The sequence below is a fragment of the Alosa pseudoharengus genome, unplaced genomic scaffold (assembly GCF_046254945.1).
Source record: "Alosa pseudoharengus isolate Yale_2024_CS ecotype anadromous, Long Island Sound unplaced genomic scaffold, YU_APseudo_1.1 YU_APseudo_1.1_scf_2, whole genome shotgun sequence".
NCBI lineage: Eukaryota > Metazoa > Chordata > Actinopteri > Clupeiformes > Clupeidae > Alosa > Alosa pseudoharengus.
In genome coordinates this window covers 18,062,084-18,087,640 of record NW_027468663.1, presented here as the reverse complement: position 1 = coordinate 18,087,640, position 25,557 = coordinate 18,062,084, and the positions used below count along the sequence as shown (strand labels likewise).

The window sequence follows — 25,557 nt, the reverse complement described above, 5'->3', positions numbered from 1 at the left end:
TTAGAACTTGTCTCCTGTCAAAATAGAAAGTGTAATAAGACCAATGAAAAATGAAATGACGGATTTGATATGGAACTATACTCATTCAGGTGTAATAATCCAGTCACTAACCAATTTGGTGCTGCATGATATTGTGCTGCTGCTGTGCCCATGGTGTTCCTTGATTATTACGCTGGAATGAAAGTATAGTTCCATGTCATCAGCCTAAAAAATTGTCAAGTTCCAATTTACGTTGGTCTTATTACACTTTCTAACTTGAGGAGACAAGTTTTTTTTTTTTATAAGAAAATAGGAAAACTTAGTCACTTTAAAATGTGATGCTAGCAGGCGAGAAGCTAATGGTCTAATCAGATTCAATGATCTATGCTAGGCTGGAGCTAAAGCTGTTATCGCCAGACTCTGAGAACGGCTGGATGAACTGAAGAAAGGTAAAAATCAATTGTTTAACTCAAGGGGAGGTGGAAAATTAGTGTAATTCCCCAAATGGTGGAATATCCCTTATAAGTTAAGACTGTTTACTGGCTTAAATGGTTGAACTTGAATTGCCACACAATGTGGACACTGGGAGCCACGTCGGTAAAAAGATCTCTTTTATTTGCGAAAACAGAGCCAACATATATTTTGTATAAGTTAAGATATTTACACCTTCATTGAAAGGCTCCACCTTCATAAGTATAGAAACCTATTTACATTGTACAAAAGCAGCATACATAGCATGATTCCTCACCTCTGAAAAGTTTGTCCAATTGCAAGAATTTTGTACATTGCAATAATCAGTTAGCCATATAGTGGGGCTGTTAAGCTCTTAAAATAGGGACGATCTTGCTTTTTATGAAAAAAGCATGAAACTTTCAGAGTTTGTTCTTGACCTAAGCTTTAATTTAAGATCTGGAGGCATTCTCAGTTTGACCTCTGTAATATAATAATAGATATCACCATGAAACTTTCTCAGTTGATTACTCATGTTAAGCTAAGAAAAATATGTATTGAAAGTTTTTTTATATTTTAATGTTTAAATATGCAAATTAGGCCTTATCTCGTTAAAAATGTGCTAACTTGCATACATAAAAAACTAAATCAGATTGTCTGATAAAGCCAGGCTCAAAATATTTTTTTCATTTTGTTGTCATATGAGATGAGAAAAGAATGGACATCTACTTGTATTATCCTTTAATTCACCTGTGCTTCTGTGATATGAAATTTCTAGGCCCGAAATTAGAAATGGGTGTTTCGATTTAAATGTGATAGAAATTTAAACTAAATATGTTTTTCCATGTTTCTGGGCCTGAGGAACTCATCTATAGCATGGATGTCCAGTCCACATTGGGAGTGTTTTCTTTATCAAACGTTGAGCACATGGTGCAACAAGGTGTTCCTAGGTTTCTTAATCAGTCATGGGTGTGTTTGGGGCGTAACATCATTTAAACCAATGAGAATGACATCTGTCATTCCCTTTAACGGCGCAAAGCGTGACCTCAAAGAATGCATCGGTATTTTGACAGTCAACGGCACACTTAAAGGAGTCTGCAGTCAATTGCGAGACTGTATGGAACAGTCATTCCACTACCTTTTTTTGCTTTACTAAAACCTAGCATAGCCTTTACGCGTTTGCGTCTATGGTTTGCACTCGTCTATTATATAACCTCATTGGCAAAGTGAAACTAGCTTCACCATGGTGTCAGTCAACGACAAGACAGTTATACGCAGTAAGTTACTTTCAATATTGACTGACAATGGGTTACCATCGAAAACATAGGCTGGAAAAAGCAACACTTACCCTAATATTTTTTTCGAATGACTGAATAAAACAACGTTTATCCTCCAGGAGTTATATCTTGTGATAGTGCGTCTTCAGCTGTATTCTCGCCTAATCACTTTTAACCGTCATTACCAATTTGCAAATGCTAATTGTAGTCTAATCGTGTAATTTCTAATGTTTTGTATGGATGTGTGCGCTGGTGTGCGTTCATGGAGGATAGAAGGATGGTGCGTTGTGCACCTGCCAATATGACTGTTGACAATGCGCTCTTAAAATAACATATAAACAACTCGCCATAGACTTCTGACCAGGTTTCTCTTGGTCAGTGGCATAATGCGCTTTAGGTGGTGTACAATAGCGATTTTTAGACAATGCGCCAGGCCACTCCCTAGGTTGTTAAACGGCACACCCCTGGGCGCAAAGTTTAAAAAATAAACGTGCAAAATAAGAAAATAAACTTTGCGCCGGGTGGAAAACGAGTTTTACGCCATGCGCCACGTTGCAAGATAGGGCCCTAAGAGGTAAACATTAAGTGCAGTGAAGATCACTGGCAAAACATTTACTTCTGTTATCCTGCATATATATAGCAGGGTATTCAGGGGAAAAAACGATTTCATCTTCCTTCGTTTGTGAAAATAATTCTGTTCACAACAATGATAAAAACAGCAGGGGAAGGGTGACATGAACACTTGTGGAAACAGGTGGTCAATCAGAGATTCAAAACAAACGAGAGACCAACATGTCACAATGCAAAAATGCCGGTTTCCCCATTTACATGCAACTGCGAAACTGGAGTTTTCCAAATCGTTTTTGTGTTTTTTTGTGTAAATGAGAGGCCAAACCACGTTGAAATATCTGCGTTTTCCCTTCGTGTAAACGGGATCTTATTTTCCCACAGTTCTGGGGTACAGGGTGGGGCAATGGGTGTGGTTTCAGAAGTTACAGCACTTGGAAACCTAAAAGGTTGTATGCTGCTCTCTCTCACTTTCTCCTTTGACTGTCCAACAGTACAGAGCGATAAACAGCAGACTCAGTTCTTCAATTAAATAAATTGCATTGAATCTTTTCTTGAAGTCCATTTAAAAATCATCATCAAAAGCTAAGGCCTCTACAGCAACTTTCACTGTACTATTTTAGAATGCTGATATGTTACCTGTTCAATGTTACATTGGGGATTTGTGATAGGAGTTCAAGTTGAGTTTCTGATAGGAGCTGAAGTTCAAGTAGCTCCACATTTTAGTCATGTCCATATTTGGAATTGTTTGGTGAAATTGATTTGTACTTGGATTTGCTCAATCACTGGATCTTTTTCCAGTGATCTTCACTGCAATGTTGACGAGTGCTATCAATGCTATCGATGAGTTCCTCAGGCCCAGAAACATGGAAAAACATATTTAGTTTACATTTCTATCACATTTAGATCCTAAGATACACCCATTTCTAATTTCAGGCTTAGAAATTTCATATCATAGTGGTACAAGTGAATTACAGGATAATAGAAGTAGATGTCAGTAAACCCACCTGTAATTCTTTTCCCATCTCATATGACAACAAAATGAAAAAAAAAATATTTTGAGCCTGGCTTTATCAGACAATCTGATATAGTTTTTTTTTAAATGTATGCAAATTAGCGCATTTTTAAATGAGATAAGGCCTAATTTGCATATTTAAACATTAAAATCTAAAAAACTTACATTTTTTTCTTAGCTTAACATGAGTAATCAACTGAGAAAGTTTCACGGTGATATCTATTATTTAAATTTTTTAGCCCATTCACCTGTAGTGTCACAACATTTTACAGAGGTCAATGACCTCTATCTGACCTCAGAGGTCAAACTGAGAATGCCTCCAGATCTAAAATTAAAGCTTAGGCCATCAAGAACAAACCCTGAAAGTTTCATGCTTCTTTCATAAAAAGCAAGATCGTTGAGCTTAACAGCCCCACTAATATGTATGTTGAGTCAAAGATTGCTCACAAACCATTTCCCCAAAAGCTCAATTTGTGCAATTAAAAATGGAGTTTCAATTAAGTACTCCCATGATTTCCATGTTCTGATTTCAGTGATTCACCACAGCTAAAATTGAGGCAAAGAAAAATCCAGTTTCGAGCTCTGACGTTTCACTGTGCCTGTGACCCGCATCGTCATTACAATGTCAGTAAGTCCTCATAGCAATCCAGTGTTAAGTCTTAAGTATGAAAAAAATAATTCCAAAAATACTCATCACTTTTCTCCAGTGATGAACAGTGGGACAAAAATAAGTGGTTCTGAATCAAAAGTCAAAACACTTGCAACTCCCAAATTCGAGGGGAAAAAAACAAAAACCCTTAGAAAGACCCCGGAAAGTCAAAGTAAAAAAAACCCCCAAAATCCTTTCATTAAGATATGGCAATGAGGAGTGCATTTTGAATGTAAACATCTACAATGAGAGAAGAATAGAGTGGACATCCTCATAATCAGCAGTCTGAGCCAGGTTGGGATGGAGACTGCCCAGTTCTCTGTCAAATTATTTACACCCTTTTTAAATTCATAAGTACATATATTAAAAAGCAAATCCACATGTTCCAATGTTTAGAGAAAGGATGCACTCCTGCCGAGCTGTGTTTTGGTGTCAGACTGCAACAATATTGTTCATCTCCCACTTCTGAGTAGATTTGCTGTTGTCACACTCAGAGATGAAAACCTTGTGCAGTATGTCAGAACGGTCTAAGCACTTCCCAGTCGGAATGTGTGTGAAACGGTGAAGATCCTATAGGAGGGGAGGAGAAAAAAAAAATCAGTTGATCCACCAGAGTAATCTAACTAGTGTGTGAGAAAGATGTGATTGCCTGATTGACAGGTATTGACAAAGGGACTTGGTGATCACCCACCTTGAAATATCTCCACTCCATGTGCTCATTCATGTTGCAGTGTGTGATGAAAACTGCAGACCCGTCTGGACCTTTGGTCAGACACTGGTCGTACTGCATCAGCTGATTGGCCTCGTTTATCCTAAAGAGCTGTGAGAAAGAGATAGGGAAACTGTTATTTGCCAAGCAACCCCTAGCTGTACAGAATGCCCCTTCTCACCACATCTGCATACCTGGTTGCCGCCCATCCGGTGGCAGGGCCCTATCTCCACGTCACCTCCATTAGTGTGACCCATGCTATCTATGCAGTAGCTGGTTTCAAAGCCTCGGATCTAAGGAAAAGCAAAGTGATGTGATGATTCAAAGTCAAATGTATCTGTTCGGCAGCTACAGCGATCTTTAATAATAATGACTGTGATTAAAACTGAAAGGTATAAGGGGCAGCACCTCTCCCCACTCCACATTTTTGGGAGGCAAAGGGTAGTGTGTGGGTATGTCATAAGCAACCTCCTCCATGAACCACTTGAAGCTCTTGCATCGGTGTTCTTCTCTGAACTTCTTGAGCTCGCTGATGTCGCCATAGGCTAGTGTCAGAGTCTCAGGCCGGCTGGCGTAGAAGTAGTCCTTGTACTCGTCCCACCACACCTCTACCACACGCACATAGTTCTGCAGGGAAGCAACAGAGCAGAGGACATCTTTCAGACACCTAAACCTGACAGAGAGCACTGATTGGCGCTGTAAGATGAACTGCAGTGCGGACAGTCACAGAAGAGTTTAGACAACTGTGCTTAGGTAAGCACTGACCTTAAGTGTTGGGGATGACCCCACGTGAGCAGGGGGTGGATTGCCCTCCCAACCCTGCAAACGGTAGATGTGTCCCACACGGGAGCATGGCACAAAGAGCAGCTTCCCACCACACTGCCAGATCTACACAGGGTACAGGGTAAGCCATGAAGACTTGTTTAAAATCATTTTACAGATGCCTGTTGACTTGTACATCACCTATACTAATACATATTCACTCCATACATACAACAAAATAACACTGTTTTTAAATACTTATACAACAATTGGGTTCTATAGAACTATTTATTTGTTTCTGATTGGCCGAGAGACGTTCCATGAGTTGGAATATCCCTGGACATTTCAACTCAGACTTTGCACAGCTAATAATAAATCACTCCGCAATACAATGCGAAGATTTGACACAATGTTCTCATCCCATCCCTCCACTATTTCAAGCAATGGGTTACTCCTTAGCAAACCATAACGAAACAGTGCTTCACCACATCTGTGGATTAAGCCACACAGTCAACTCAATGTAAGTAAGATAAACGAGGATGCTCTCAGCATTGCCAGCATTGTGTATAATATGATTGTCACTTGGAGGAGACTTGTAGATAACTAACGTTAGCATAATTAGCTAACCACTGCTAACGTGCTAGCATCGTCACGTCAGGCTGTGCACAGTAGTGTAACATTTATTCACCTTAAATTAATAAAGTTGAGTGGTTCTGCAATGTAGACTATGTTTCCGTTTTTTTGCAGTACCATGTCCCTTACATGACATGGCCCAGTGTCCTTGTAACATGCATGCAGCAAACCTAGATATGAATGTGATTTCAGCCCGACTTTCAACATTTCTGTCAAGAAGACATTTAAACCACAAAGACCCGTAACGAGGGATCTGGAATGTTGGTTACCTAGCAACCAAGACGCTGTCTATTGAAAAGGGAACTATGTTTTGATGCGTAAGAACGATGTCGAAATAACATTTTTAAACAATAATGGGGTGTTTTCAGATTATTTAGTTTGTGGTAGAATTGTTGTATAAAAGCAATATAGCACCCGTGATCGTGGGATTGGTCATGGATATTCCCACGGCTGTTGTTGCCTGCGCCACTCGGCCTCCGGCCTCGTGGCTACGGCCGAACAACACCCGTGGGAATATCCATGACCAACCCCACTCTCACTCGTGCTATATTGCTTAATTATATCACCAAGGAACAACCTTATCAAGTGTCAACATACATCCATTGGTGGTAAGATACTGAAATACATAAATACTTCAGCGCAAACACTGGCCTGACTGAAAGTCAACCATTTCATCAAAAACAGTCATTTCATTCACTTTTGTATACCTTATATGATATCTCAAAGTTCTCTCCTCCCCAGATCTGAAGGCCTGGATCATACAGCCCCAGCTCAAAGAAGAATTCCCTCTCTATGGCAAATAACCCGCCTGCCATGGCAGGGGACCTGAGAGAGACACACAGGCACACGTCAGATGCTGAGGCTTCCTCCTGTCGTCACATACACACATACATGGACTGACACACATCGACAGAGGAAAAGACCAGAGTGGCACCAGAAGAAAGAGTGTTTTTTTTTTACAGGATCTCACAAAGCCACAAACACTTAGTCAGCACTGCAGTGTTTTTTTTTATGCCCACAAACATTACGTACAAGAGTCAGAAGAGATTACAGTTGCTTAGTAACAAGTAAAACCAATCGAGTTAGTGAGTGAGTGAGTGACAGACAACTTGAGTGAGGTGAGTATGTGAAAAAGGAATTATGCCAGAGCTGCATGCATTTCCAGAGATAGAGCTTCTAGAGATAGAGTTTTTTTTGTTTCCCACCAGACACACATTTCAGAACCCTTTGTGTAAGTTATCACTGCAGGAACAAGGGCTACTTTTCTTTCTATGATTTTTACCTTAGGTAGAAATACCTGTATTTGAGTTTGCATAGTCTAAATGAGTAAACTTAAGTAAGGCTTAAATCTTAAAAAGTAGTATTATGATGGACAACTGCAGAGCAGGGCTGGCCATTATATCCTAAGTATGGAAGTATGTCATCACCTCAGATTAAATTTTCATGTTAGCAATTGTTTTCCTACAATCCCTCCAAAAAGTGGTAGTGCTGTGTTTGCACTACACCATCAGAAGCATATGATTCCATCCTTTCTTTGCAAGATAAAAGCAGGAAGTGCCACAAGCGAGGCAGTCTTACAACATTAGTAGCCATAAGCTGCTAGCTGAGGTCAGTGAAGATTCCGTCACCAGACAAAACAATCAATGTAAAGCGGGGAAGGGGGCCACCACCAAAGGGACCACAAACCACACTTGAGGCCCAAGCACACACACACACACACACACACTCACACACACACACACACACACACACACACACACACACACACACACACACAGTTAGGGCTCAGGTGTGGTTTTCACTCCCTTTGGCTCAGCGGTGTAGTGCTGATTTACCGATAGGGTTCGGTTATAGTTAATCTCCTCTGCGTCTCCCTGTTAGTGAGCGGCACGCGCTTCCAGAGCATGCTCCAGTCCCATGCTCCTCTGGCAAAGCCATCCTTGTCCCCTCCCCCCTGAGGTTCAATGGTGAATTTGTGGCCGTGAATGGAGTCAATGAGCGGCACCGTGCACACCGTTCTGAAGCCACGGAGCGTAGAGGGGATGGTGGGGTGCGGATGAAGGTGATGAGCCATGCACACGCACACACACACACGCACACGCACACACACACACACACACACATGGGGGCAGGGGGCAAAAAACAAAAACAAAGAGACAGAAGAGAGAGAGAGAGAATGTGTTTAGATGGACATGCGGGACCAACATTTACCCATAGGGCTCGGTCTTATGCTGCCTCTTAGCCTTCTCCCTGCTGCTGAGCGGCACACGCTTCCACAGCAGGCTCCAGTCCCACGCCCCGCGGGCCAGACCGTCCTCGTCGCCGCCCTGCTGGGGCTCTATGGTATAGTCTTTGCCATCTATGTAATCTATCAGTGGCACCGTGCACACCGTTCTGCAAATGTTAACCACAACAGCAGCTCAGCACACACACACACACACATATTCACTGTGCAGTGAGGCGAGGGAGGGCGAGACGTTGGTTCTTCCACCTGGGTTTAAATAAACTTGTTAGACGAATTAAACAGGCAGGAATTAACAGGGGCACAGGGGATTTCAATCCAGTACGTATATGGGTCTGTAAATTTGCATTTAACAGTGGTAAATAAATGCTGGCAAATAATATTGAACACACTTAAAACCAGTTCTTCACTACTTGCATTCATCTTTTCATCAAACAGTGGGCTATACTGTAAACATATTGTAATGGCATTGAAACGTGAAACAATGTCACATTAAAGCAAGAGACAAGGTACATATTAAACAAATCACCTCAGCAAATACAGACAATGAGATTACGCCTCAGAAGGACAAAACCTGAACGAAACCTGATCAACCAAATAGACATGAAACCGCCCACACTGGTCATTTGAATATAAATTGTGGGCTCTGATCCTTATTTGTTACCCCCAGTTTTCTTTTGAACAAATTCACATCATGACCGTCGTAGCCCAAGGTGAGTGAGTGGGTGTGCCATACCTGTCCTTAGATATGGGGGCCACCAGTGGAGCGTACCAGTTGATGCTGACCTCACAGTGAGCGTCCAGGTAGATCAGCACCTGTGTGTGTGTGGGGGGGTAATTCATGATGAAGTAACAGGTGAACTATGGCTGCGTGAGCCTTGCTGGCTTTCAGGACAGAGGCTTTGCTAATATTACCACTTTTAAACATCCAGGCAATAATCCTTTTGATGCCTAATATACCATACTATTTCTTACAAGGTAGTACAGGCTAATTTATGTCTGCTTTGCAGTTGTGTGATGTGGCACTATGACAGGCGCGCAAAATAGGAGACGCACAATCCTGGTGCGCAAGTTCAAGACATATTTTTCTGTCTCCCTTCTTTGTGAAGTGTAGGTGTACATATTTTACATTCAATTCCAACACACTGCAACACTGAAAACTGGTCTGGGCAGCCTAGTTGCACTTGTTGAGTAAGCGTAATAACATGTGAACAAGATGCAAAAGATGATCACCAGATATGCATTGTGTTTCACTGTGGGTTAAGCGTGTGCGCACACACACACACACACCCACACACAAAGAGGAGTCAGATCAGACCTGGCCCAGAGTAGCTTTGCGAGCCCCAATACTCCTGGCCTGGATCAGTCCCTCTCTTTTTTCATTCCTGAACACCTTCACCATGCCATTCCACTGCTTTATGTACTCCTCCAATCGCTCCTTTAGATGAACTACAGGGAGAGAGAGAGAGAGAGAGAGAGAGATAGAGAATTAATACACTGCATGAGTGCAGTCAGACAGACATTGGCTGACTGCCTGAGGACTTAGCAGAAATGTGCTCCTCAGTGCATGTGATTTTGCAGAAATAAATCCTTTACAAACACCTCATGATAACATGGAGGATCTCCACGCCATGTAGGCTGCCATTCCCCACATGGGAAGCAATCAGACAGGTCCCACCTCATGTTAGCTAGCACTACAGCTGCTTGCTAAACTGACTAGTCTCTCTTGAGGTTTAACATATAGGGCCTGTGTGTACATCAGCAACTATAGCTTTCTAAAACGGATCGTTCCGATCTTTGATTATTATTGGCTGGCTCCTGTTCATTGTCATTGTAAAACCCAATTCAACCACAAATGTATTAACCTGACTCTCGCCAGATGAATTTCGTTCCGCCTAGCTCCACTCACATCCATCAGGGATCATTCCGTTGAGAGTGATTTTGGCACCAGATTGTATGGTAGAGCCAATCAGGAGGCAGGGCGGGAGTTTCATAGATGTGACGTAGCGTAGAAGCGACTGTGAGACTGTTCTCAGCGTCACAGGTTGGCTTCGATGTGAGTGGTTGAAGTAGCACGTCAATAGATGACGGACAAGTGGCTTATCCAATCATATGCAAGTATTTTTGATGAGGCTCAGCCTTCTGAAGCACCACTCCAATGGATCGATCCCAGATGGATGAGTGGAGCTAGGCGGAATGAAATTCATCTGGCGAGAGTCAGGTTACAAATGTATAGCCTACAAAAGTTAAAGTTCCAGTGTCTCATCATTGCTTGGCAACCATTCTGATTCAGAAGGATCCAGTGATTTTAGAGCGGTTAAGGGGGGGAGGGGGGGTCTTGCCTAATGCCTCCTCTTCTTATCGTGCCTAACACCGCCCTTAGCTCTTACAACATCAACTGGAACTGGAACAACTGGAACCTACAGCCTCTGGGGGCTTATTGCTTGAGTTTAGCACAACAGTGGGGCCACTTCAGCAGAGGATGGGCTGACACCTCACTGATGTCTTCTCTCTCCACGAGTAGCCACTACCTGAATGGCCTTACCATGACAATAGGCAGAGTGCTGAGAGGAGCTCAAGACGAGGTGACAGTGGCTGCATATTACGCACATATCTTGTGTGCTATTTTACCTTTATTTTACAAGGCAGAACAATTGAAATAAATGAATGCTTGGTCTGGCCTGAAGGTGTTTCAGCACACTAGTGCTAATACACATGCCAGGTCACGTGGTAAAACAAGAACAAAGTTACTTAACTTCATGTGTGAGATAGACTACCTCTTTCAGGCAAACTGTATCTCATACCCAACACACAAAAACACACAGAACAGAGAGAGAGAGATAGAGCTAGAGACCTTTCCAAAGTGCTCGCCTTATCTGTGCTAATTCAGAGAGAGATTGCACTCAAGGGATTTGAGCGGGCATTGTTTTACAGGCAAGCTAACCACAAAAGGAAGAGATGGACCGTTACACCCCGAGCTACAGTCACCGAGCCTGTTTTGCACACTGCAGGGAGGGCAAGAAAAGGGGAGGAGGAAAAACAAAAGACTGCCAAGCATACCTTTGTTGCTGAAGTCGTCGATCATGACTATCTCGGCCAGGTAGCGACGGGGGGTCCTCTTGATGACGCTGTGCACCGTCCTCATCAGCGTGGACCACCCCTCGTTGTGGAAGACGATGATGACGCTGGCCGTGAGCAGGTTCTCGTCATAGTGCCAGTATTTACACCTGCCAGGCCAAGGACAGAAAGAAGACTTTTAACCCTTAGAACCCTAAGCTGTTTTTAGGGCATTTTCACTACCTTTATTCATAAGGATTTATTCTGGTCATTGTAAGTGCCACACACACATATTATATATTGTTTTTTTCAGCAGAGTCTAGGCTATCCAGATCTGCCATTATTCCATGTATTAGTACTAGCATAGTAAATATAAAAAGCGTATTATAAAAAATCGTATATTTCGACATGTATCTCACCACAGCAAGCTCATAGCTCTACATGCATTTCATGTGTGTGTAGGGCAGACTGTCCTGAATCGGGCAATATAATTGCCATGTTGGAGGGATACTCTGGGGCTGAGCAATTTACAGAAATATGTGGTGTGTGATTTACGGAAATAAATGCCATTTTTTATTTAGTGATGAAAAATGATCTTTCTGCGCTCCATTTCTGACACGAACTGATCTGACCTGACTTGACCCGAGGTTGCGTGTTAGCCTGCATTCCTATGCACTCATAATGATTCTCAACTTTTTACTGGATTGCCATGAACAAAGTAAAGGCAAAAAAGGTGTTTCTTTGTTTAACAAATTGGGATGCAATGTGAACCTTGAATTGGATGCCATGCAGGAATTTGCTAGGATCTCAAAACCGGATTATGAACATGCTTTGCCATAGAGAAACACACGATAGCGTTGGATTATAAACATGCTTTGCCACAAGAACAGACAAAAACATGGGGTAAGTCCAGCTACAGTGATGGCCAAAAGTGTTGGCACCCATGCTAAAGTTGACTGAAAAGAGGAATATAAAATCATCTTTTGGAAATTGATCTTAATGCCTTAAGTGAAAAATTAGGAAATATCTAACCTTTAAGGACACCAATTTTCTTAGTGAATGAATAATGTATCATAAATAAATAAATGTTCTTCCTTAAAATACAGGGGTCATAAGTATTGACACCCCTATGTTAAATTCCCACAGAGACAGGCAGATTTTTATTTTTAAAGGCCAGTTATTTCATGGATCCAGAATACTGTGCATCCTGATAAAGTTACCTTGGCCTTTGGAATTAAAATAGCCCCACACCATCACATACCCTTCACCATACCTAGAGATTGGCATGGGTGTTATTTCAGTTAGCCTATTAGCTGGTTTGATTTGCATTGAGCTCAATGAGCATCAAACCAGCTAATTAAGCATTAAGATCAATTTCCAAAAGATGATTTTATATTCCTCTTTTCAGTCAACTTTAGCATGGGTGCCAACACTTTTGGCCATCACTGTATATGAAGTTATTATTTTGCTGTCACTTCGTCTTTTTTATAACCCAGAAAGAACTTGGTATCAAATGATAGCTCTGTGTCTCCTCTTTCATCTGACATGCGTGGCATATCTATCCGATCACGGGTCCGCCAGTAATTCAAACGAGAGTAATGGGTGTGCAGCGTTGGTTTGTGTACATGACGTTATTATTTTGCAGTCACTTTGTCTGTTTTTATAAGCCAGAAGGATCGATAAACATGGCAATGGATAGCAATGGATAGCCCTGTTTCTCCTCTTTCATCTGATATGCTTGCCATATCGATGCGATCACGGGTTCGCGAGTAATTCAAACGAGAGTAATGGGTGCGCAGGTGAACGCTGAGAAGTATAGACTGTAAATATGATGCAATTTGATTTAATTTCATGATTTTCTTTAATTTTCATACTTGATCGTACAGACAAGTGTGTAGTCTCTTTGGAAAGCCCCACTTCTGCTCTGTCATGCAATAAAGGTTTCATCTCGCTGCGATGAACAGTTCCGGAGCAATGTAACAGAGAAGAAAGGCTGTGCACTTTGCGTCAATCGGGTTCTAAGGGTTAAAACTGCCCGCTGCATTGCAAATGAGCAGATGGTTAAAGGGAGCACCTGACAATAAAAAGATGAGATTTGGAATGGGGATGTGCATAAACAAAGAAACTCACTGCTACCGTTCAACCCCCCCCCCCCCCCCACACACACACACACACACACACACACCCACACACAACCCTTAGCGAGGGCCATCAGTGAGTCAGAGGAAGATGGTGGGCCCTGCTCTGGGCTTCCTGTGAGCCGCTGTGACCTTGCCTAACTTCCTGCTGTGCCTCGTGCTCGCAGCTGAGCTAGGCTGAGCGAGAGGGTAGGGAGGCGGGCAGGGAGGCCCGATCAGACTTGCTGGCAGCTTGGCACTAAGTTAGCCCGCCGCTCCCCACAAGCTACGCGCCTGAGCCACGGCATCCAGGGCTTATAAAGAGGGAAAGAGAGAGAGAGAGAGAGAGAGAGAGAGAGAGAGAGAGAGAGAGAGAGAGAGAGAGGGAGAGAAAGAGCGCTGCTAATACTGCCACAGTGAGCGCTGAGGTATGCTGTGACTTGCATGCCTATTTTTAGATGCGTTTCCAGCAGTTCAGATTGTAAACATGCTATTGAATGAGGGAGAGGGAATGAGAGGAAAAGAAAGAGAGAGAGAGAGAGAGAGAGAGAGAGAGAGAGAGAGAGCACGCATGAGAAAGAGGCTTGGCAGCTTTTGGATTTTGAGGTCATGTGACGGTGGTATGCGGCAGACTTCATTGGCTACATGCAAATCAGCGAGTGTGGTATAAAGTTAGCAGGGCTGGGCTGGGGAGAGAGAGCACAGAGCGACAAAGAGAGACAGAGGGAGAGAGCAAGAAAGAGGGAGAGGGGGGGGGGGGGGGGAACTGACAGACTCCCCACAGGGAGTTCAGCAGGGTGAATCCAAAAGGGCCGGCTGTCCTGCCTGGCAAAGCCCAGAGTTTTATTACATTAGGCCACACAAATGGCCTCTTTGTCGGACCAAATGTGTGTGTGTGTGTGTGTGTGTGTTTACGAATGTGAGATTAACTCAAGCACACATAGCTTTTACACAGCTGCGCAGGAACTAGCTTACTCTCTGCTACCCAACAACACCCACACACACACACAGAGAAAGACAGAGAGAGAAAGACAGAGAGAGAGACAGAGAGAGAGAAACAGAGAGAGAGAGAGAGACATGTGTTCATGTTTCCTGTTCCAGACTGCCTTTGTATCTTAGTAGGGCGTGCTCTCTATGAGCTCTGTTGATCACAGCTTGCAGCAACCGCACGGCTCTGCTTGCTTTCCCTAATACCAACAATCAGGAGAAAATGTCAGCCCGTGGCTGCCGACACGCTGGGCCACAGACCCTTACCACACCAATAACCTCACTCACGTCGTCTATGGAGGAAGAGGTGACAAGAAGATCTAGGCCATCAATTTTCCTTTCTACTTAATGCTTTTTCACAGACCCACAAAACTTAAAGCAAGCATGCCACTACACAAGATCAACAACAAAGACTTACACCTCAAAGGTGTCTATTCAATAGAAAACATTTGACAAACAGGGGCAGCCACAAGCACATATAAACAGCAATATAAGTCAAGGGCTTGTCCTTTGTCCCCTCCAGTAAACTGATAGCAGAGAGAACCCGACACTCTTGGAACCGACTGAGCTTCTCCTCGGCAGCCGCATATAGGAGCTACTCCAACAAAAACAGCACTTCACTCACGAGCATGGAAGTGGGGAGCCCACGTGCATCAGGCCTATTCTAAAAGCACTAGGATACTTACTACAACATAAACAGAGCACGGTCTGTGAGTGTTTAAACATGTCCGCCACCACATACCATTCACCTGCAACAGCGCTCCAGTGGTGGCCAAAGGTGAACATATCTGCTGCTGTCAGAGGAATCCATTAAGGACAAAGAAACACAGGGGGAGATTTGAAGGTCATAAAGGCAGCGTAGAGATGTAGAGCCCTCTGCATGGCATACCACAGCCAACATATTCACATTCACTGTGACATTAAAAGCAGATTGTTTGTTAGCTAGGCTTAAGCTTATCTGTATAGGCTATAGATACCTACACAGAGGTTCTCACTTTTCTCTGTGGCACCCTGACGGTACAAATAAAATATATATAAACCTACCACTGTTGAATAGTTTTATAGTGAATGTCAAGCTGAGTAAATTAAACTTAATACATTGATGATTATTGCCCATGACTCAATAAATTACTAGAAAACTTTCTCTTATATTAGTAAAAGGCAGAACACTTTAAATGTGTTACAACAACCCAAATGAACCTCACAGGACAGTTGAGAAAAACATAGCACCAAAATGTCTCAATGGGCACCCGGCTCCATCTACTGGACAAATATGGTACTACACACAGATATTAGGAAGGAGAATAAAGTGACGGCAGTTCTATGTGCACAGAACTAGGGATGGGCAACATGGCGTAACAATCATACCTCAATAGTCTGAAAAGAATAAGTAGATACTACATTCTTTCCTTTTTTGTGTTATTTTGTCATGCTTGGCTGAATGACGTTTCAACATTTCCGTCTTTTGGAAATGCCATTCAGCCAAGCATGACGAAGGAATGAATCAAGATGTGTGCAGACTTTTTAAGTATCTATTGACAGATTTTTTTTTCCTACACCTGGAATGTGTTCTAACCTATTTTATACAGTCTATGGTTCTAACTAAATGAAGTATAACGGACATAAAATCGAAAACAGTTTTTTAGCCTTGTTGAATAAGGAGAGCTCAGTGCATGGCCGCAAAGTTAACGTGAACTGGAAACACGGTTGTTTCCTCCTTCACATGCAACTCTCACAACTACCAAACAAACTGAAACTAAAAAAATGGGCGAATCAGAATAAAGAGAGAGTGTGATGCCAACACAGAGTTGGACACAAACCATCCCTCTGATCACCGCCCCCCTCCACGTTATATTACAACTTTCGAGTTTGAGATCCAGGTAGAAGATGCAGGAGCCTGTTGTGAGCAGTCTTTGGGTGCAAGGCAGCCAATAAGTAGCCTGGGTGCCAGCCCCGCCCACAACATTTGAGGTCGGGAAGTTCGGTCTGGCATTGCTCCGTTGTGGAGCAACTATGCTCGAACCAAAGTTGTTAGGACCAATCAAATTGGGCTTTACGATGATGGACAGGTGAGCAACAGTGCCTTGTCTATCACATCATCTGAGCACGCTTAGGTTTAGGGCTGAAACGATTCGAGTTACTCGAATAAATCGATTACAAAAATGACTCGAGGCAAAAACCCTGCCTCGAAGCCTCGTTAAATTCCTATGACGCGCACTATATGCGCAGGGATCTGATTGTTCCACACGGACAGTTGTTCAGGAAGCACACCATTAGCGCGTGAATCGTGATACATTCTGAATTTAGCCGGCGCGATTGCGGAGTCAAGATGTCCATAAATGGCAGAGAATGTCTAAAGTTTTCAAGTAAAGTTTTGGGATCATTACTCAAAAAGGAAAAGAACAAGCATCTGAACCGAAAACATCCACTCCATGCTGTTTCACTAAACGTCAATAAAGTAGGCTATCCATCTACGTAGCCTATAGCCTACATTGATGTTGGCTGATTTTAATCACATACTGTATTTGTAGCGATGTCATGATATAATGTTTAGCTTTAATGTTTTTAAGTAGTAAACTTATTCACGTTCAATTGCAAGACAGTAGGTTATGCCTAAAAAAGAACCCCTTCTTATACACATGCATGCACCCTCATCTTCCCTCATGCACCGCACGCGTGCACACACACACACAGGTTGCTAGGTTACCACAGCAAATAGGCTCACCCAAAAAAAATTTTTTTTAGTAGCCTAATGGTAAAATTATTTGTTAGTAGCCTAATGGTAGGCTATTTTTTAGTAATGGTAAAATTATTTGTTAGTAGCCTAATGGCAAATGCTGCAGGTGTAGAAATCTACATAAAACAGATATTTACTTTGATGTCAGGTCTAGATTACAGCATGAAACTTGTTGTGCATATTAATACATTAAATTGCTTTCCCTCTTCTCCCTCCCAGCACTTCACAACATAGTATGGACAGCTTTGTTCGCCCAGCTAAGTCATGCACAAGAGGCTGCAATTTTACAGAGAGCATTTTGAACATTGTTTAATTGTTGGCACTGGCACTTATAAACACTAAATGGGTAAATTGCAATAAATGGGCTTAGTTTTGGAGCCAAATGTTGGAGTTAGAATAAATACCTCTGTGCCAATTGCTTGATCATTTACAGCAGGGATTCCCAAACTGTGGTACGCGTACCCCCGGTGGTACGCGAGCTGCTGCTAGGGGGTACGCGAGATGAAAAGGGCTATGGCGGACAGGTGTAAAATGAAAATTTTAAATCTTTTGTAATTAATTCATGAATAAATACATAATTTCGAATCAGGTCATAATGATATGGAAACATGAAATTAAAGGATATCATTTATAAACTCTGTATGTGTTCATCAAAAAAAGGGCAGCTTATTAAACATGACGCCTGGAATAGCTAATAGAATGCGTTACTTTTGAATGCGTTGGATGGTCCGTGGTCGGTGGGGGGAAAGTTTCGCGGATATAACAGGTTTTTGAAAACAACAAAAACAGAAAGGAGGGAAGGAGCAAAGCTAGGAGTTATTTCAGATGGGCAAGAAAGGTAACATTAAGCTAGGCTTTACATTTAACAAACTAAAGGTAGCCTAAGTTTAGCCTTTCTAGGCTGTATAGCCTAATGTTGTCCAAACGAATACATCCTTGTCAGGCGTTGTTGTAGGCCTATTATAAGATATTGTATGTGGATGTAGTTAGGCTACTATGCAGGCTACTTTTCATAACTTTTTAACTGACCAAATGCACTCACCTAAAACCAGGAAACGGACAAATATTGTCAACGCGGGGGGGGGGGGGGGGGGGTTATAGAATGCGTTATGTTTTTATGTGTTTATGTGTCGGATGGTGGGGGTACGCGAGCCGAGTCGGAATGTAGGCGGTGGTACGCGGGGGGAAAAGTTTGGGAACCGCTGATTTACAGCAATGTCATTTTCGTAAAAAAAAAATGTTATCCGATTAATCGATTAATCGATCGATAAAGTGCTAGATTAATCCATTACAAAAACAACCGATAGCTGCAGCCCTACTTAGGTTGATTTTGTTTGCGACAAAAACGCTGTGGCTAGAAGGAGACAGATGGCTTCTAAGACCCCATATGGAAAAATGCATATTATTTCCATGAGGTTTCATCATTGAAAACGATTATTTCTGAAAACTTTGCCCAAAGTTGATATGTGATATTGATATTGATATTCTGCTATCGGGTGTTACAAAAGACCAGAAAACAATGTTAAGGCATTTGAGGAGAAGAAGGCTGGTTTGTGTGTTCTTCCTACAGCTCACAGTAAGTTTGTCTATCCAGTTCGTCCAATTGAGTGCAGAGGCACCCTCGTATTGGTTGAAACACGCCCCATAATTACGTCCCAATGGAGCAATATCACACTCATCATGACGCGTCAGGCTAGCCAATAAGAGTACAACTGACTTAATTATTCAAGTAAGTGCCAGCTAAGCATGGGGGGGGGGGGGGGGGGGCTAGATATCTGCTAAAATGGCCCATTTTTTTTTCCAATTTTTAGGGTTTCAAATGGACTTGCAAAATAGTGTCTGGGCATGTTTGTTGACAGACCAACGTTGCATACCTTCTATGTTAACATCAGAGAACAAGGTGAAATACTCCGCTCATCCATTCTATGTCATCTTTAAGTATCAGTATTTAAAAAGGTCAATAAAGGTTAACTCATCATATCACACACAGCTGTACAGTACCCTCCAGAATTATTGCCACCTCTGCTAAAGTTGACTAAAAACCGGTATGAGCAACGTGTTTTCGTTAAAAATATTTATTTCTTTATGAGATTTTCCTTTTTCCTATATAGAATAAATTTGCTTTCCTTCAAGGGTGGATTTTTCCTCATTGTTTTCATTGTGAGAGTACAATAAATCACCAAAAGATTATTTTTTATACCTGTTTTTAGTGAACTTTACCAAAGGTACCAATAATTCTGGAGGGTACTGTACATATTATGTTGCACATGTGCACATGCCTCCACATGTAGTCCACTGAAATATGCTAAATGCACAGCTATGAAAAGACCTTACCATACCACAATATCATCAATATTGTAATATGGCAAATTCACATTGCATACAAGAATGATAACAGTAAATGAGATACTCTACGACAGCGGTTCCTAAACTTTTTTCACACGTACCACCACCTACATCCTGACTCAGCTTGTGTACCCCCACCATCCGACACATAAAAACGAAACACATTCTATTGATGCATTCCAGACATCATGTTTAATTAGCCGCCCTACATGATAACAAATAACAAAATCAAAACGTGCAACTGATCTATGAGCTTTCACACTAAGGCTACGTTTACACGTGGCCGGCTATTTTCATAGACGGACATTTCACCCTCTCCTTTTCAAAAATAACATTGTGCACACCTGTCAGTTTTCAGAAAAGTTTTTGTTTACCCTAACCCGTGTATACCATCAAGAGCATGCCAAATCTGTAGGTGGCAGTGTAACGACAAGCTCAAGCCCACGTTAGCCAATCAGAGTCCCGAAAATAGCAACAGCAACAAATCACTTCCTCTTTGTCTTTTACACTGTATGCAATTGCAAACAGACAAAAAGAGTTTGCACCAACATAAATGCAACTACTACTCTGAATGCATCCATGATCACCATAGCCAAATGAAAATGTGGCTAAAGGTTGTACGTTGGATGCCTAAACCTCTGTTTTTGTCAGTTTACATGCAAACGTGCAACCAAAGTTTTCCAAAATCTTCACTCTGGCCGGAGTGTTTAAAAACTCTGTTTGCGGGGGGATGAAACCTTCGTTTGCATCTAAATGACAGGCTCAAACACAGAAAAATATCACCGTTTGCATCGTTTTCGTTGTCGTCTAACCACCTAAAAAAGGTTATTAACACTTTTCCGACATTGCCCTTCTCATCTTGCGTACCCCCTAGTGGAAGCTTATAGTTTGGGAATCCCTGCGCTACGATATAGCACATGCCAACACAGAACTCTTTCTGCAGAATTTCCGTATTGGATAGACACTCCAGATCCGGTTCCTGGCCATGCTGATCTGCCACTCTCTGTGTGCTGGACATGGGTGTCAATAACTCAGTGTACTGTTTTATGAGCAAACAGCACACCCTCAGCAGAAACACGTGCTGTAGCAGTGGAGAACCATAAACCAAGTTAAGAATCAACTCTGCCTGTTCTATTCTATTCTATGTGTGCATGCAAGCTTGAGAGAGAGATAGTGTGTGTGTGTGTGTGTGTGTGTGTGTGTGCGCAAGCTCGAGAGAGTGTGTGTTTACTACCTGCCCCGTAAATGCCCATTGTGCCACGCACACATTTGCACACATCCCTGAACAACAGGGGAACCTTCAACAGGGTTGGCCTTTGTTTGCTGGCTGGCAATCAGCCAGAGCCAGTCTAGCGTTCTCCACCAAAAGCCTATTTGTATTTCCCTGTGGAGTCTGTTGCTTTTGGCGTGGCTGTATGTAGATAGACGTGAGTATGTGTGTGCTTAACCAAATGTGTGTGATCACCAAATGCTGTAAATACTGTAATCAGACACAGACTTAAATGATGTATTAAGTCGAATCTGATCCACAGAAGTCCAGGATGCATCTATTGACTTTTAAAACACACATACAGACGTGGTGGATCAGTGAAAACCAGCTGACGATGGGTCGACATCTTGACACATGATAGTAATGTACACATCTCTTTCTCACTCTGAATGCACAGAGCTTAGAGTGCCAGGCAGGGTGTTGATAAGGGACTTGCAAGGAGACTGATCTGTTCCTCTGCATGCAGCCTCTCCATCCCCAATCCCACATCCAATACCACCAACAGCCAGACAACATTAGACATCCCTTATTAATTTACCGGTTGCTATGACAGCATGGCAGAAAGATCTTCAAGTCGTGGCTTCGGGACGGTTAAACACAAAACTGTTTGGCCAGGCATTGTGCAGGTGAGTACTGTTCACTTAGGCGGAGCTTGCGGTCATGAACATTTATTGGTTCAAAAAGAACAACACCAAGTGACCTCTGAAGTTCACCTACAAAAGGGAGCCATCTTTGCCTATATAAGGAGATCTGGGTGTTAATTGAAGCTAACTACACCTATGGCAAGTTGCATTGTAAGTTATCTCTGGGGTAGCAAAGATTAAAGTGTGCAGAGGACAAAACTGTGTAGAGCAAAACGTCTGCATTTCCGATTTCTTCGTCCCCGCAAGAGTTTAACAGATGCAATAATTCAAAATCCCCATGTTATTTTCCCATAGAAAAAAACTCAAGATACCGGATCTCCTCATTTGGGCAAAGATGGTAGCTTTGTAGGTGATCTTCAGAGGTCTATGGTTGATCAGAAAGCAATGTAATTCAACCACAAGAATGCAGCTGTTGAGTGAGAAAAAGTAAGTGTATGACAAATAAGTGTGTGTGTGTGAGTGTGTTTGTATGTGTGTGTGTGTGTGCATGAAAGCCCTGAATGAGATTGTGTGTCTGAGTGTGTGAGATAGCCCTGCCCCGCCTGCTTGCGTCACAAAGACGAAGGCGTCATTACTATTAGATACCACAGTTCTGCTTATCACTTGCTGGTGACGTGGCTAGTCAGTCACATTTCAACTAAGGGATTTATGTAAGAGCAACTACAGCACTGCTGCAGTTTTTTTCTGGGGCAGGATTATGAGGCGGGAGAGACAGAATGAAATTCACATGGAAGATCTTCTAAATCCCAGCACTGGCTGACTGCTCGGAAAGACTACAGTAACTTGAGCTAAAAGTGCATTACAACAAAACCCAAACCAATCCTGTGGAAATTAGTGCACACTATCTTCACGACTCCTCTTCCACCCAGCATTAACATAGGATCCGTATGAGGATTATCCGTCTCTACGCAGTAAAATGGCCTGATCTTACTCGCACTTTGTGGGTTGTACACAAACAATGCAATGGAATTGAATTTGGGATGGGCCCACTTGATCTGACAATACAGATCATAATGAATACCGCAACGTGGTACATTCCGTTAGCATGCACTTCCCCATCCAGAATCAGAGTGCGTGCCATGTGCAGGCTAAAGAGACGTGGCATTAGTGCATTGCAACCAACTGTAAGGGCTGGTCCTCTGTCATTCACATCAGAAACCTGTTCTATCAGTCCATCTCCCAGGCCTCACCTAGTCAGAGACACAGCTCTATTGCACTTCATTCAAAATCTCAGACACAATTAAACAAAAACCTCTAATTGAAAGGATAAGAGAGTTAAGAAATTAAAACTACATGCATAAAACTGATCACTGGCTGACTGGGCATTTGCTTTCAGTGTCTAAATAAACTAAAAGTATAACAACCAACTCACTCTTCATGTCGCAATTCATTGATGGTCCTGTCCAGCGAGATCATGTCACTGGCAACCATATTGAAACCGAACTCCTTGACGCTGGCCTGGATCGCTGACTTGTATTCTGCTCCCAGCACAAACGGCTTGGCCCCCTCGCCAGGTCCACCCTGCACCCCCTGGGGCTCTGGCTCTTTCGGCTCCAGGTTGCCCAGGATGCCCCGTTTGAGTACAGGGTCCGAGTAGACATGCGTCTGGGGCTTGAAGGTGACGTACTGCTTCTGGATGACATTCTGTTGGTTTTGCGCCTCCGCTTGCTGCTTGTCCCCACCATTTTTCTGCCGGATGGAGTCCAAGTCAACCTCAACACCCTCTACATGTGGCCAGGGCACTACGGGCTTGAACTGGTTGGCTGCAGCGTCGTTTTTCTGGGGCTCAGCCTCCCTGGAGTCCTGTGGTTCAGAGGTGATGGTGACAAAGTGTACTTTTGCAAAAATGTATTTATAATAATATGCAATCCACGTCTTTAAAAACAAAACATTATCTCACTTATCACCTATGCCTGGACACGTGTTCACAACGATTGCCTGCGCTGTCCTAACGTCAACCCAACGCTACCACTTTTCATAAGGAAGATGCCTTGATATATATGTAGTAAGTGCTTCAGGCTGTAGTGTAGTAGGCTACATGCATGTCAGTTTAAGACATGCACATTGTAAAGAAATTGACATTGCAGGCACAACTGTTGGACATTGCAAATAACAGTTTGCTGTTCATCCCACGAATGAGTATTTGCAGCAGTGCTCATTCAATTGACCTACTCTCACGAATGTTTCCTGGTTACTTTCAGCAAGTTAGCCTAAATAAAGAATGCACTGGTTTGAAAACAGGTTAGTAAATTGAATGCCACGTGTCTTACTCTAAGCTCAAACTCTGAGACCATCTATTTCGGGGTAAAACGTATGTAAGCAACGGTAGAGTTATACTGATTTTACCAGTATAACTAGTCAAGCTAGATGTCCAACAAGAAAATCGCGTGAAACCATTATGAACGTTCTGTATGACAGCTTCCTTCACCTTAGGTAACGTTAGCTTCAATTACATTAATGTTGCTTGTTGGCAAAATTTACCAGAACCCGTATTACAATCGCTCTGATTTAACCCATCGCTAGGTTGCTTGCTAGTAAACGGAGGTTTCTAACTGGCTGCAAGGAGTGAACTATCATACCTTTATTCGGTATCCTGATATCAATTTAATCTTATAACATGACAACATTAGTTAATGTTAAACACCAGGCTCCATTATCACATGTATGGCTTTCTGGACATCAATTAAATTACATACATATGAGCTAGCGTTAGCATAAACCTTCCGGGTTTGAATGATATTGCTGTCCAAGCAATTGTAAGATAATATTGAGCCAGGCAGAGAGAGAAGCAGGGGCAACTAACGATAACGTTAGCAAGCTAGTCTGAATACTTATTTAGCCTCCAGATGTCACCAATACTATTAACCCGTTTCAACCTATTCACAAGCATGTTATATCAAACTATGCTAATGCAATTTAATAATAACGTCAACATCATTGCTGTTCATGTCAACATACTAACGTTAGCCAGCTATCTCCATGACAACGATTTGGCTAACCTGCTAGCTCGCAACCTATCACCCATAGCTAAAATGCTTGCATGAACTGCAGAGGATTTTTATTTTTAAGTTAACGTTACCATCAGCTAACTTATCATACGTGAAATGAACATAGTGAATTATGGTAAGCAATGGAAATACATACCACTTTACCACCAAACGGCTCATCGCTTGTTTTAGGTGAGAGGGAAGACCAGAGTACGACCAAACCTAAAAATGTGCCAATGACTAATATACTGCGCAGAATAAATCCAATTTTTAACCTCATTTTGCAAATATAGTGGTGATATGACGTGGAGCTAGCAGCTAGCTAACCAGCTAGCAATGACTACTTGGTGACTCCCAGCTCGAGCCCCCTATCCTGTTCCTCGTTGAGTTGCAGTGCTGCGCCTCTGTGGTTCGAATCCCTCTCAGCCAGTCATGCTGCCTCCTCAATTAGTCATGCCGCCCTTCCAGCAAAACTTTTTTTCTTTCTCTGAGAAGCAGGCTGACGGGCCTTGAACAATGGCATTTTATCAGCTCGTTATCCCCTTTAACTGACACACACACACACACACAAACGGATATGCGCACACGGATACAGTTATTATCTGTAAAATGTTATGGCCTTCTGGGTCTATCAATATCATGTTTGAAACAAATTGTGTGAATTATCCCCGTGTTTGGTCCTACTGTGGTTGTTTGGTTTCACGATCAGGGTAAGTGTTTGACATGTCTGTGTAGGCTACCTCATTGGAATTATTGACTAGAGTTATGTTACATGCTCAAAGCCTACTTGGCAGACACTTTTGTCCAAAGAATAGGCCCAGAACAATATGCACAGGGTTCCAAAGGGTCATGGAATTTCTGGAATATCAAAGTCAGGGAATTTTATCATTTTTGGGACAAAGTTATGAAATATCATGGAATTTTGTTGTAGCAGTTTACAGTTTACTTGGCAAAAAACATTAATACAAATATTTCCGTACAGAACTAGCTTTTCTGCTTGCTTGAGTATCCAGAACTTTGTTTATTCAATGTCCATTCATCTCCCTCTCTAGAAAAGTAAATGACTGCACGGCTGCTCTGAACTTATTGGTCGGTATATGTAACATTCATTAGTAGGCCTAGGCCTAAG

At 42.4% G+C, this 25,557-nt stretch overlaps 1 protein-coding gene across 2 annotated transcripts; it reads right to left on the bottom strand.

Moving 5' to 3' along the window:
• Nucleotides 1–573: 573 nt before the first annotated feature.
• On the bottom strand, nucleotides 574–24,851 carry galnt7 (UDP-N-acetyl-alpha-D-galactosamine: polypeptide N-acetylgalactosaminyltransferase 7). Of its 2 annotated transcripts, none has more exons than XM_076293999.1 (12): nucleotides 24,586–24,851; nucleotides 22,814–23,244; nucleotides 11,344–11,510; nucleotides 9,602–9,732; nucleotides 9,020–9,099; nucleotides 8,253–8,435; nucleotides 6,749–6,866; nucleotides 5,412–5,534; nucleotides 5,055–5,273; nucleotides 4,841–4,939; nucleotides 4,629–4,757; nucleotides 574–4,507 (listed from the first exon to the last, which is right to left on the bottom strand). In XM_076293999.1, exons 1-12 carry the CDS (start codon nucleotides 24,706–24,708, stop codon nucleotides 4,370–4,372), a joined length of 1,941 nt encoding a protein of 646 aa, XP_076150114.1. In that variant the 5' UTR covers nucleotides 24,709–24,851; the 3' UTR covers nucleotides 574–4,369. The 2 variants fall into 2 exon arrangements, with proteins under 2 accessions (XP_076150114.1, XP_076150115.1); XM_076294000.1 differs by lacking the exon at nucleotides 8,253–8,435 and adding an exon at nucleotides 7,877–8,059.
• Between the last annotated feature and the right edge of the window lie 706 nt (nucleotides 24,852–25,557).

Bases quoted from the DNA above. Each gene is read 5' to 3' on its own strand.
- galnt7 (XM_076293999.1), bottom strand. From the start codon at position 24,708: ATGAGGTTAAAAATTGGATTTATTCTGCGCAGTATATTAGTCATTGGC. The intron at 5,274-5,411 runs GTCAGTGCTTAC...GCTTCCCTGCAG, and splicing joins GGTCATCCCCAACACTTAAG to AACTATGTGCGTGTGGTAGA. The intron at 4,940-5,054 runs GTGCTGCCCCTT...GCTTTTCCTTAG, and splicing joins AAAATGTGGAGTGGGGAGAG to ATCCGAGGCTTTGAAACCAG.